We start from the raw sequence: 13,040 nt of genomic DNA, 5'->3' as shown, positions 1-13,040 counted from the left end.
AAACCCTGTCTCGAAAAACCAAAAAGTATTACGTGCATTCAATAAGAGTATGTTATTACACAGATTTTTGCTATTTTTGGTATTTTCTTCCCTGTAATAAAACTTGAGTGGAAAAAAAACAAAACTTGATTGTCTCACATCTAAGTTTATGAATTTCATTTTAATTGGTGAACATATCCCATTTTTTTAAACCCATGGAAAAGGGCTGGGTGTAATTGTGCAACCCAAAATCTCAGCAAAAAAAGAGACAGAAGGATTCCTGGTTCTCGTTGTACAGTCAGCATAGCCAATAGGTGTGCACTAGGTTCAGTGAGGCTCTATCTCAAAAGATAAGGTGGAGAGTAACTAAGAAAGATAATGGACATAACCTCTGTTCTATACGTGCACACCTATGCAAACACCACATACAGACTAAAGACTCAAGGGCTAGAGAGATGGCTTGATGGTTAAGACCTCATACCATGTTTCTACCACCCATGTTAGGAGGTTCCCAAGTTGACTGTTCATTACTTTAACTCCAGAGGAATCAATGTCCTTTCTGGCTATCTTGGGAAATGAACTCACACAAATTTCCTGCCTTAGTGATCACAACACTTACGAGGATAAAGCAGGATTGCCGAAGTCAACCTTATCTACATGGCAAAAACCTGTTCATACAAAGTCAAGAAAATATACTTTATTTGTAGTAGGCTCATGAAATTATGTAGACTTGTTCAGATGGTAGCAGTTTCTTTATTAGCAAATGCATAACATAAAATGATTCACTTTTTTATTTTTTGAGATAGCACTTCACTATGTAGTCCTGGGACTCAGGATCTGTCTACCTTTGCTTCCCAAGTACTGAGATTAAAGTATCACCACATGTAACTAAAAAATGTATTCTTCCTAGAGGACCACTTCTTTCATAAAAGGTTATTACGCCATGGCTACACACTGGAGAAAGAGAATACCAAGTTTTCAATAACTCTTATATACACACCCTGCTGCCTGTATGTCTTCTGCGATTAGACATTGGAGAATGACTCCGGCTTCTTCGTCGACGATACTCTGGCGTATAGGATCTACTTCGAGATCGTCTCCTATGAGAGTGGGACCTGGACCGACTGTAGCGTCTATGAGAATGTCTCCTTGACCTTGACCTTTGAAAGAAATAAACTCAGGTAAAATACTGAATCACAGGGCTGGAGAGTAGCTCAGCAGTTAAGAGCATTTGTTGCTCTCCCAGAGAACCCAGGTTTAGTCTACAGAGGATCATTAACCACCTGTTCCAAGGGATGACTTTGACTCACTCTTCTGGTCTCAGAGGGAACTGCATGAATGTGGTACACTTAATACAGAGATGCAAAATATCTAATTAAAAAACAACTTTTAATTTTTGTTGTGCTGCTTTTTGTACCAACCCCTTATTTGACCTCAGAAAGGGTGTTCTGTTTGTTTAAAAAAAGATGAGGGGGTTGAGAGATGGTTTGGTTGTTGAGAATATAGACTGCACTTGTAGTGGACCTGACTTTGGTTTCCAACACAACTTTCTGTAAGGGATCTGATATCCTCTTTTGGACTCCGTGGGCACCTGCTTGTGCACGCACGCGCACACACGCCCATGTTATTTACGTGTATGTGTACATGTCTGTGGATGCCTGCCATAAGTGGACTGCAGATCCCCTGAAGGTGATGTTGTTTGTAGGCTGTTAACCACGTACGGAGAACCAAGTATCAAATGTGGGTCCTGTGGATGAACAGCAAACATTCTTAGCCACTGACTATGCCATCTTCCAAGCCCTTATCATTTGAGATTTCTATTTAAGCTCATCCCTTCACTCATTTTATCTTCCAGAAAAAAAAAAAAAAAAGTTAAAGCAAAAGACATATGAACAGTAATCCCAGTGTTCAGGAGACAGAAACCGGAGTATCTCTAGAGCTAGTCAGATCTTATTTCTTTCCTTGTTTAAAAAATTAATTATGGCCGGGTGGTGGTGGCGCACGCCTGTAATCCCAGGACTTGGGAGGCAGAGACAGGCGGATCCCTGTGAGTTCGAGGCCAGCCTGGTCTACCAAGGGAGTTCCAGGACAGGCTCCAAAACCACAGAGAAACCCTGTCTCGAAAAAACAAAATTAATTATGTATACAATCTTCTGTCTGTATGTATGCCTACAGGCCAGAAGAGAGTATCAGACCTCATTACAGATGGCTGTGAGCCACCATGTGGTTGCTGGGAATTGAACTCAGGACCTTTGGAAGGACAGGCAATGAATGCTCTTAACCGCTGAGCCATCTCTCCAGCCCCCAGATCTTATTTCAAAAAAGAAAATAAAGAAAAAGAAAAGCAGCAACAACAGGGCATGGTGTGCATGCCTTTACTAACCAAGAGGGACAACAATCTCAGTGTTCCAGGCCAGCTAGCTAGACAGTGAGATCGTGTCTAAATTGAAAAAAAAAGAAAGGAAGGAAGGAAGTGATAGAGATGCACTTAGAGAATAAGCAAACGATAAAGGAACTAGTAAAGAGCAAAGAGTATTGAGGTAACCTGGTGTTAAGTTCTTGAGTAAACAGACTAAGTGGGAACAATACTAATGAAGATATTCCTATTCTCTTTAATACTAATTTTAGTGCAATCCACCACCACCAATAAAAAGAATCAGTTTTTTGGCTTGGACAGATAGCTTATGGGTGATCACCATAAGGCAGAGAACTAGGAGTACAGATCTTCAAGTCCTGTAAATGTTGGCCAGGTGTGGCTACTGGCCTGTAACTCCAGTTTTGGAAGGTAGAGAGACTACGGACTCTCAAAACAAGATCTCTGCCTAGAACAGGCACACTGGCAAGCTCTGGACTGACCGAAAGATTTTGCTTCAGACAGTAAAGTGGACTAAAGATGTGCGTATCTAGTATTTCTGTTTTAAACTGTGTATGTACAATGTACTTTGTGTGAGCACATGGGTTGGTCAGAGGACAACTGCAGCAGTCTGTTCCACCATTTGGGTTCCAAGGACTAAACTCAGAGAATTAAGTGTGGAGACAGGTGCCTTTACTCAATGGGTAGTAACTAACAGATGTGCCAAGGAATGATTCTAAATTCTGCAGTCTGAGCCATCGGTGAACTTTCTGTACGAAATGCAGCTAAAAGGAGACCTAGCAAAAGCCCCTTGTTGTGAAGAAAGCAGTTTACACATTCTAAACTTACCTGGATTTTGATCTTGATCGAGAGTGGGATTCAGAATGTTTGGAAACCCGTGATGGACTACGAGATCCTGACCTGCTCTCTGATTTTACGCGAGCAGGAGTTCCCGTTGGAGATTTTGACTGAGAGCGAGACTCCTAACAAAGAAGACAGTATTACAAATGGCACTGGTCACGTAGATGCCTACCACCTAACATTTAAAGTACCATAATTATTTATATTGATTGCTCCTGAAAAACAAATGGTTAGGCAACACCCTCCAGAAAAAAATTTCAGCTCATTAATATCCCATTGTTAATACTGCTAACTGTCCTCAATAATTCCCTACTTGAACCAGATCACCAATTTTCTATTAACTAAGTAATCATGCAAATTCATCTACAACTTGATCATACAGACACTGGAACATAAACCATACATTTACTTAACCTAGGACCCATTCATTCTTCCAGATTCTTTTAATTCTACTTCACTCTTGCTTTCTACTTCTCTTCATTCTTCATTGAGTTTTTCATTTTTCATACTTCGTGTATTCTTCCCCAAACAATTCAAAATAGCCTTAAAAAAATATTCAAGTGCTTCTATCTGACCAATCTTCTGTTCAATTTTTTCCCCCATTCAATTTTAATTTTCTGATCTTTAATACTTTTCATTAGCCTTCTTTTATCTTGATTTATCTTCCACATTCTTGGAAAAAACTCTTCAATTTCTTCACGAACATTAACCTTAATGGAAAAAGAACATTTAGTATATTTAAGCACGTGGGGATTATAAAACTCTGCTGGAGTTCAGAATGTTATCTACCATATGGAAAGGCCAGCAGGAAAGTGCAAATAACTAGTTTATTTAAAAATAAATTAAAAAACCAATTTTTTATAGTATTTAAAAATGTTCAAATGTGTAGTCTAACATAATTTACTGAATTTCTCTAAGTTTTAACCATACTCTTTACCCTCCTCCCAAGTCCATTCTAGTTCCTAATTTTAATATAAATGTAATTAAAACATAAACTACAATTCCCCCCACCTAAATATTCATTTTCCACTTTTACAGGCTGAAGGATCTTACTGATCTTAGAATTAACTTTCAATAAACCACACTAAGAAATTCAGGTACAGCCGAAGCAAAAAACATCCCAGGCCAAAATGGCCATACACACCACCTGAACTCAGATGATAGCACACATGCCAGAGATAAAAACCATTAACAAATTTGTAAAATTATACCTCCCAATTTTGACTACCATTTTCACCCATTCAGATTAACCAGAAAGATGTGTTTTGAAGACAAGCATTAAAAAAAAAAAAAACTAAAGGAAAAGAGCAAAGTTTCTAACAATTTCACTTTGGCTTGTAAACTCCTGAAATGTATGCTGTTATTTCAGGAGACACAAATTTGCATTTTGTAACCCAGGATGGACTATGGTTCACAGAAATCCTTGACTCTTGTACCACTTAAATACCATAAAGCACAAACAAAATATGCTTGTCATTGCTTGATTCCACTGCTTTCTGCATTTATGCACATCGGCACTCCTTGCAGGGGCATCTGTGTATACTGCTGATTAGAAAGACATCTCCTTCATGCCAACTGGTTTCTGAAGTTAGTTCTACATAAAAACTTAACAAATATTTTTAACTGATTAAAAAGCACGGTAACTTACTTGATTGATGTTGAGACCCATACAATCAAAACAGAAACCAAAATTTGGTTTCTCCATCCACTTAAGACTCAGTTATTAATGCAAAGAATTGGTCCACTCTTACAAAAACACATTTCATATCAATTTTCATTTATATAGTGAGATATCCCTCATCAAACATGGTTCTATGTAGTGCTGAGGACTAAAAATGGCCTGGTAGTAGGTAAGCACTTCAACTGGACTTCATCCTTGGACCCTTTCCTTGAAGTTTAATTCAATAACAACCTTTCCAGTGGTTTTTTTCTTCCTTCCCTTTCCCCTGAAACAGGGTTTCTTAGTATAGCCCTGGCTGTCCTGGAACTTGCTCTGTTGTTCAGGCTGGCCTTGAACCCACAGAAATCTCCCTGCCCCTGTCTCCTGAACGCTAGGCTTCAAGATCTGTATCACCACGACCCCACCAACCTTTCCGGTGTTTAGTCTTTCATATCTAGACGGCTGCCTGGAGCAAAATACTTAGTGCTTAAAGAAATTTATTAAATTTGCTTGTAATTGAAATCGCAAAGGGCTGGTTCAAAATCTGAATCAAGAGAATGTCTTCCTTTTAGTTTTCCTCCCTCTAAAACAGACCCACTAGCGTGGCATTCAAGTACGCTGCTGTAGAAGTACAGTGGTGGCAGCAGTGTTCACACACGCACCACAGCCTCTTTATACATAAGTAGCAGGTTTTGCTGAGATACTATAAACCTTTAGTTTTACTATGAATTTAAAAAATCCTATGTAAGCCAAAAATTAATTTCCAAGCCTCTCCTCATAAACATTGTTTTCAAAAAATGACTTCTTTTAAAAAATTACATTTTAAATTTTGTGTGCATATGGCCAGAAAGCAACTTGTTAAGAGTCCATTCGGAAGTTGGGTTATGAAATGTGGCAGCAACTCTTACCCACTGAACCAGCTTGCTGGCTCCAAAAATTACTTCTGGAGACTCTAATAATTCAATTATTTATATCTACACAAATATAGTATAGTAATAATATATAATACACAATATGCTATATATGTGTATGCAAAAAATAATAAACTTAAATAAATCCCAATCTAGAGCCACAACAAAATATCAGTTTGCCAGAGTATCTTTTAAAAGACATTTTAAAGGTGTTCTCTCTTCTTTCTGGCACTGCTGGGATTGAACCCAAGGTTGTCACATGCTAGGCAAGCACTGTAATACTGACTTACAAACCCAGTCCAAAAGTATCATTTTTTTTTAAAGACCCATGGTGTCACAGTATCTACAGCTGTTTTATTTGACCTCTTATCTTCAGGAATCTTCTATAAACAACATTCTAGAGTAGTCCCCTTAACTGTCTACTAACCCCTATCATAAATGTCACAGACTTATACTATGAACAATCAAATGTTACAGAATATGGCCATACCAATGCTTATTGTTTAAAAAACGTCTTATTGCCGGGCGGTGGTGGCGCACACCTTTAATCCCAGCACTCGGGAGGCAGAGGCAGGCGGATCTCTGTGAGTTCGAGGCCAGCCTGGTCTACAAGAGCTAGTTCCAGGTCAGGCTCCAAAGCCACAGAGAAACCCTGTCTCGAAAAAACAAAAACAAAAAAACAAAAAAAAAATCTCAAACACTAACTAGATAAATGCCACTTTCACTAAAGACTGCATTAGAAACCAGGTTCCAGTAGTCACTTATGGAAGACAGATTAAAAAAAAAAAAAAACCCAAACAAACCTATGACCCATCTTCTTAAATGAAACAATTTCAACTTTTCAGTGAACTTTACCTTTTCTCTTGTTTTTTCGAGACAGGGTTTCTATGTAGTCCTGGCTGTCCTAGAACTCACTCTGCAGACAAGATTGGCCTCCTACTCAGAGATCTGTCTGCCTCTGCCTCTCAAGTGCTGTGATTAAAGATCATTACTGGAACTTAACTTTTTTTTCTCCTTTGTCTTTCAATTGAGATTTCATTATGTTGCCCAGGCTGACTTCAAACTTGTGGTATCAAATGAGCCTATCCTCTCCATTCTAAGAAATTGGAACTATACAATCATGTGTGACCACATCTGGCTAATCTTAAATTTCAAAAGAGAAATTCATAACCTTATTTAGAATTTGGAAACATAAATTGCAAGGAAGAAAAAAAAATGCAGGTAAGGTGGTTCTCTGTCTTGTCTCAACAGACTAAGCATTTCTAAAAGCTGTCTTATTGAAGGGATAAAGATTCCTTCCATCTACCTTAGACACTACAAACCACAAAGAAGCCAGGCAGAAGGCTTTCAAAGCACAACTCACCCAAACAGGTTCTAGAGTTTGCTATATGGACAAACTATTACAGGAACATATAAGAAAGCAATAGGAAACTCAGTATTGCAGATGCAAAATATAAAACCTAAATACTTAATATTCAGTAAATATGAGTAAACTTATATAAACATTATAATAACCCTTTTAAATACTAGGTCCAGGCAATGCCACCAGATTATAGGGACAAACTTAAATATATTCAAGTCTGTACATCATGTGAACAAACTTCCAGTTTTTTTCCCCTACTCCTTTAAAGTAGGAATTTACATAGAAATAAACCAGTGGATTTAAAACAAATGCCCCAAGAAGAAAATGCACTTTGGTTGCCCAAATATTATACTCTACTTATCAGGCTACAGTAGGGACATTTATGCTTTCTTTCTCTGGGATACAATAGGGTAGTTCTTTAACAGAAATTAGGATGTGAAGCCATCTCTTAACATTCTGTTTGTCTGATACACCACGAAGTCAACGTGGTCTCTAACTACAAAAGCTCATGGACAACTCACATGACATGTTTGTATTCTCTAAACATTTGGTATAATTTAAAAAACTTTTTATCATAAATGGCTTAGTGTCTAGCAATCATAATCAAACTTTAAACTCATGCCACAGATATCCGGTCATCTGCAAAACTTACAATCTTTGGGTAAGAATTTCTAAGATTGCCCATAACTCTGACCGCTTATGTGTTTGGTTTTTTTATACCAAAAGCTGGTATAAAAAATGACTGCAAAGGGCTGGGATGTAGCACAGTTGTTTAAGAGCTCCCCTACCTAACAGGCACAAAGCTGAGCTGATGCCCCACACTTGGGTGTGGTAGGTAGCGCGTGCTTACACTTTTAGCAGTGGTGATGCTCCATGTTCAAGGTCACCGGCTCCTCTCAAGTTTATATGGACTAAATTGGCTTAGGTATGTTAATAAACAATAAACAACTAAAGCCAAAGTAAAAACCAATCACCAAATTCTCCATTCATAGTTTCATCTTCATCTCTTTCATGAAGGTATTAATCACACGACAGGGTCTTGATTTCAAGAGGGGAAAGTAAATTTTCTTCTATCAGGCCTACCTACTCATACTTCTGATGAATACCACAACAAAGACTATCGATAAGTATATGTACAGCTCACATTTTCTTTTACTGCTGGCCTTCTACATCTCCTAGTATTTAACAATCAATCTCTTCCTCAATGTGACTATTATATTTTCACCTCTACCTCTGTCTTATTAAACCTGCTAAGATTTATGAAATAACAGAATCAATTCACTTAGCACAGAAATATATACCTTTTACAAAGATCATGATGCCTGAGCATCTACTGACAATATCATTTTCTAGTCAGCTGGGCTCAGGGAAACTATTATGCTGATTAGCCAAGCAATTTTTCCCTTGCTAAACTTGTTACTAAGTTATAAGACAATTAGCTTAAAAAAGACTCATCTATAATATTTGCTGTTAGTCTCTCAGATCTCAAGGCTGGGGGCAGAAAGCTGCGGCAAATTCTCACCACTTCCCAAGTACCACATGTGTGTCACTTCGTGGTTTTTTAGGAGTAGTACAGAGTGCAAATGCCTTACCATCTATAAAATTATAGCAATGCATTGTACATGAATTACAGGCACTGCTTCTTTTCAAAAGTCTGCCTTTTACAAGAAAGTAGGGATAGGGTGGAGAAAAAACAGTGGAACATATAACTAACTGGTTTAATGATAGCATTTAAACACACTGGATTTAATAAAATAAATCCAACACCAAATTCAGGGTTAGTACTATTCCCACAAAGTAACAGCTTTATCTTTCCTACTTGGTTTTCTGGTAGTTCGGGCTATCTGCAACTCAACTAAGGCCTGTATCTACAGCAATTCCCCTTCAGTGCAGATTACAGGTCTGAGCTACCAGATTTGGTTAGCCATTATCTCCCTCTCCACCCTGATCCCATTCCATACAGCCCAACTCCTGATTCTCCTCTCCCTTTCAAGAGGGATTGATTATAGGCAGGTTCCACAATGCCTGGTTGCTTTAACCCATAGTTTTTCAAGACAGGGTTTCTCTGTGTATCTCTGGCTGCCCTGGAACTCACTCTGTAGACCAGGTTGGCCTCTAACTCAGAAATTGCCTGCCTCTGCCTCCTAAGTGCCGGGATTAAGGTGTGTGCCACCACTGCCCGGCTTTACCCATTTTTTCTAAAATCATGTATCGACTGCAAGTGGTGGTTTGTGTGCATTGGCAGGCATGTAGGAGTCTGTTCTTTCTCCACCATGTACACTGGAAGGACTGAAATCAGGCTGTCAGGTTTGGTGGCAAGTGCGTTTAACCACTGAACAACCTCAGTAGAGGCTTAAAAGGGGTGATTTCATTCTTTCATTCATGGTATCTCTGTGTTGCTCTGGCTATCCTGAATTTCACTATGTGGACCAGGCTTGCCTCTGCCACCAGAGTGCTGGGATTAAAGGTATGCACCACCACACCCAGCTTTAAAAAAAGATTTTATGTGCACAGGTCTGTATTAGCATCTGCATAGGCCAGAAGAGGGCGTTGGGATTTCTTGGAGCTGGAGTTACAGACAATTGTGAGCTACCTGATGTGGTTGCTGGGAGAGACCAACTCAGGTCCTCTGGAAGACACTATGAAAACTCAACCTTCTCTTACTTCTACTCTACCTGCCCCCTTAAGCAAATTAATCTAAGTAAATGATTAAAATTAAGTTGCAGAAGCTTAATTTAGTCTAAGAGGTATGACAAATATTTTAAAATTTCACACATACACGCCAGGCGACGGTGGCGCACGCCTTTAATCCCAGCACTCGGGAGGCAGAGGCAGGTGGATCACTGTGAGTTCGAGACCAGCCTGGTCTACAGAGCTAGTTCCAGGACAGGCTCCAAAGCCACAGAGAAACCCTGTCTGGAAAAACAAAAGGCCGGGCAGTGGTGGCGCACGCCTTTAATCCCAGCACTCGGGAGGCAGAGGCAGGTGGATCTCTGTGAGTTCGAGGCCAGCCTGGTCTACAAGAGCTAGTTCCAGGTCAGGCTCCAAAGCCACAGAGAAACCCTGTCTCGAAAAACCAAAAAAAAAAAAGAAAAAAGAAAAAAAAAATTTCACACATACAAATTTCCATTAAAATTTTGTGTTGCTGGTTTGGAGAGATGGTTCAGTGGTTAAGAGCACTGCCTGCTCTTCCAAAGGTTCTGAGTTCAATTCCCAGCAACCATGATGGCTCACAACCACTTGTAATGAGAACTGGTGCCCTCCTTCTAGCCTGCACGCATACATGCAGATAGAACACTGTATATATAATAATATAATCTAAAAAAATCTGTGTTGCATATATTGATGTGCACCACTTGCATCCAGGTGCTAGAGGCTAGAAGAGAGCACTGGATCATTTGGAAACTCAAAGGTGTTGTGGGTACTTGATGCCAGTGCTAAGAACAAACCTGGATCCTCTTCATGATCAGCAAGTGCTCTTAACAACTGTGCCACCTCTCCAGTCCTCATAAAGATCTTAAATCAAGCCGGGAGGTGGCACATTCCTTTAATCGTGGTACTGGGGAAGGCAAGAGGATCTCTTTGAGTTCAAGGCCAGTCTGGTCTAATTCCAGCCAGGATAAACTCCAAAGCTAGAGAAACTTAAGTCTTGAAAAACCCCCAAACAAACAAACAAAACCCACCACCACAACTTAAGTCCGAAATGAAAACTTTTAACTTCCTTTTTTCATAGAGCCCCCCTCATTTCTTTATACATGTATATGTGTATGAGTGTGTGGGGGTTTGCCTCCATTTATTTCTGAGTACCATGTGCATGCCACATCCATAGAGGTTAGAGAGTGTCGGAACCCTTGGGGCTGGAGTTACAGATTGTGAGCTGTGGATCCCTGGCTGACTTCAAACTGATGGTTATCCTCTTGACATCAAGTCCTGAGTGATGGGATTAGAAGCCTAGGCCAGCATGCATGACTATCTCTTCCATGTGTTAAGATATTAATACATACACATTTGTGTATGTCTGCATACTTACATACCTGTGAAGGAAGGTTGAAGTCAAGTATCTTGCTCTATCACCCTCCACCTTACTGTTTGAGATAGGGCTTCTCATTGAACCCAGCGCTCTCATCTATTGGTTAGCTGAACTGCCTAAAGAGTCCTCCTTCCTCTATCTCCTAGCACTGGAAATAAGTAAGACACATGCTCTGTCAAGCCTGGTTTTTTACAACAGGTGTCAGTGTTTGGAACTTAGGTTTACATACTACAAGCACTTTCCCCACTGAGCCATATTCTACAGTCCATAGATAAAAACTTTTTTATTTTCTTTCTTTTTTCTGTAGCTTTGAAGAGTATCCTGGAAAAACAAATTTCTGTTTTCAAGAGATTAGAACAGCAATTGAAAAAGAAGCAAGACTTAAAAGTTTTGGGTCCATTCCTCTTAATTTCTACAAAGGATACTAATTAAGGTCAAAACTCTAACTTTGGATAAGTTTTATAATTAATTAATTAAAGTGACAAATAGATTCCAACATGTGAGTTGGAAGGTCAGCCAGACGGGCTGAGTCACCTTCCCTTATTCCCAGCTCCAAAAGAACACTGGGTAAAACCGGGTGTGGTGGCACCTGGCTATAAATTCCAGCACCTAGGAGAAGCTGAGGCAACAGGACCTTGAATTAAAATAAGCCACGAGCTTCAGTTCCCTGGTCGGCCGCCCGCCCCCCACTCCCCGGTCAATTTTCCAGTGCTTGTTAAATTGATATACACATACACTAAATGAAGTGCTTATGGAACCATTTGTCTTTTTTCCCCCTTTAAAGACAGAGGACCTTACTGTGTACCCTGGCTGACTTGGAATTCAGAGGTATCTTCCTGCCTCTGCCTTTCAGTGCTGGAAACTAATGGTGTTCTAATGGCACAATCATTCTCCTGTCTTTCTTCTTTCTCTCTTTCTAAGATCTTTTATTATTCTGTATACAATATTCTGTCTACATGTATGCCTACAGGCCAGAAGAAGGCACCAGATCTCATTACAGATGGTTGTGAGCCACCACATGGTTGCTGGGAATTGAACTCAGGACCTTTGGAAGAGCAGGCAATGCTCTTAACCACTGAGCCATCTCTCCAGCCCCTGTATACAGTGTTCTGACTGTATATATGTTGGCAAGCACAGATGGTTGTGTGTCACCATGTAGTTGCTGGGAATTGAACTCAGGACCTTTGGAATAGTAATAAGTGCCATCACCTCTCCAGCCCCCTGACTGCACATTTAATCAAACTTGTCTGACACTTATTTCAGCACTTAACCTCATATACTTGATAACAGTTTTAGACCCAGATATGGATTGTCAAACTAGGACTACAAATCCTTGTTAGATTAATAACCTGAAATATGGGCTGGAGAGATGCTGTGGCAGTTAAGAGAACTGGCTGCTCTTCTAGGACCCCGGTTCAATTCCTAGCACCCACTTGGTAACCCTAGTCTCAGAGGATGTAACTTCCTCTTTTGGCTTCCTCAGGCACTGCATGTATTGGTTCGTAAGATATGCAAGCAAGCAAAACACCCACACACATACAATAAAATTAAGGGAGGGGAAGAAAAGAGATTATGGATATACAACGAGTAGTTAACTGGGTCTTCTATGGTCTTCTGGGTCTTGGTTCTTTTTCTTTTGGTATTTCTCTGTGTAACCAACCCCAGCTTCCTTGGTAGCTAGGTTGGCCTCAAACTCACTCAGATCTACCTACCTCTGCCTCCTGAGTACTGGGGTTAAATAAAGGTGTGCCCCAGCATGGTTTGGGTGGTTCATTTCTAAAATGCTGACAGCACTCTAGCCATTGCTAGATTATCAGGAAAAATAAATTTATAAAAGTATCACAAAGACGGGCAATGGTGGCGCACGCCTTTAATCCCAGCAC

The 13,040-nt window shown here is 39.8% G+C and overlaps 1 protein-coding gene across 1 annotated transcript in view; it reads right to left on the bottom strand.

The window, feature by feature from the left end:
• Window positions 1-13,040, bottom strand: part of Tra2a (transformer 2 alpha homolog) — a 23,630-nt gene that overhangs the window by 7,126 nt on the left and 3,464 nt on the right. The window contains exons 2-3 of the mRNA XM_026785911.1: window positions 3,182-3,315; window positions 980-1,139 (exon numbers count right to left, since the gene is read on the bottom strand). Coding sequence (XP_026641712.1) covers window positions 980-1,139; window positions 3,182-3,315 — 294 coding nt within the window. The remainder of the gene's footprint in view (window positions 1-979; window positions 1,140-3,181; window positions 3,316-13,040) is intronic.

This window comes from Microtus ochrogaster, linkage group LG3, assembly GCF_000317375.1.
Source record: "Microtus ochrogaster isolate Prairie Vole_2 linkage group LG3, MicOch1.0, whole genome shotgun sequence".
NCBI lineage: Eukaryota > Metazoa > Chordata > Mammalia > Rodentia > Cricetidae > Microtus > Microtus ochrogaster.
The sequence above is the reverse complement of the archived record's forward strand: the minus strand, read 5'-3'. Positions and strand labels throughout refer to the sequence as shown.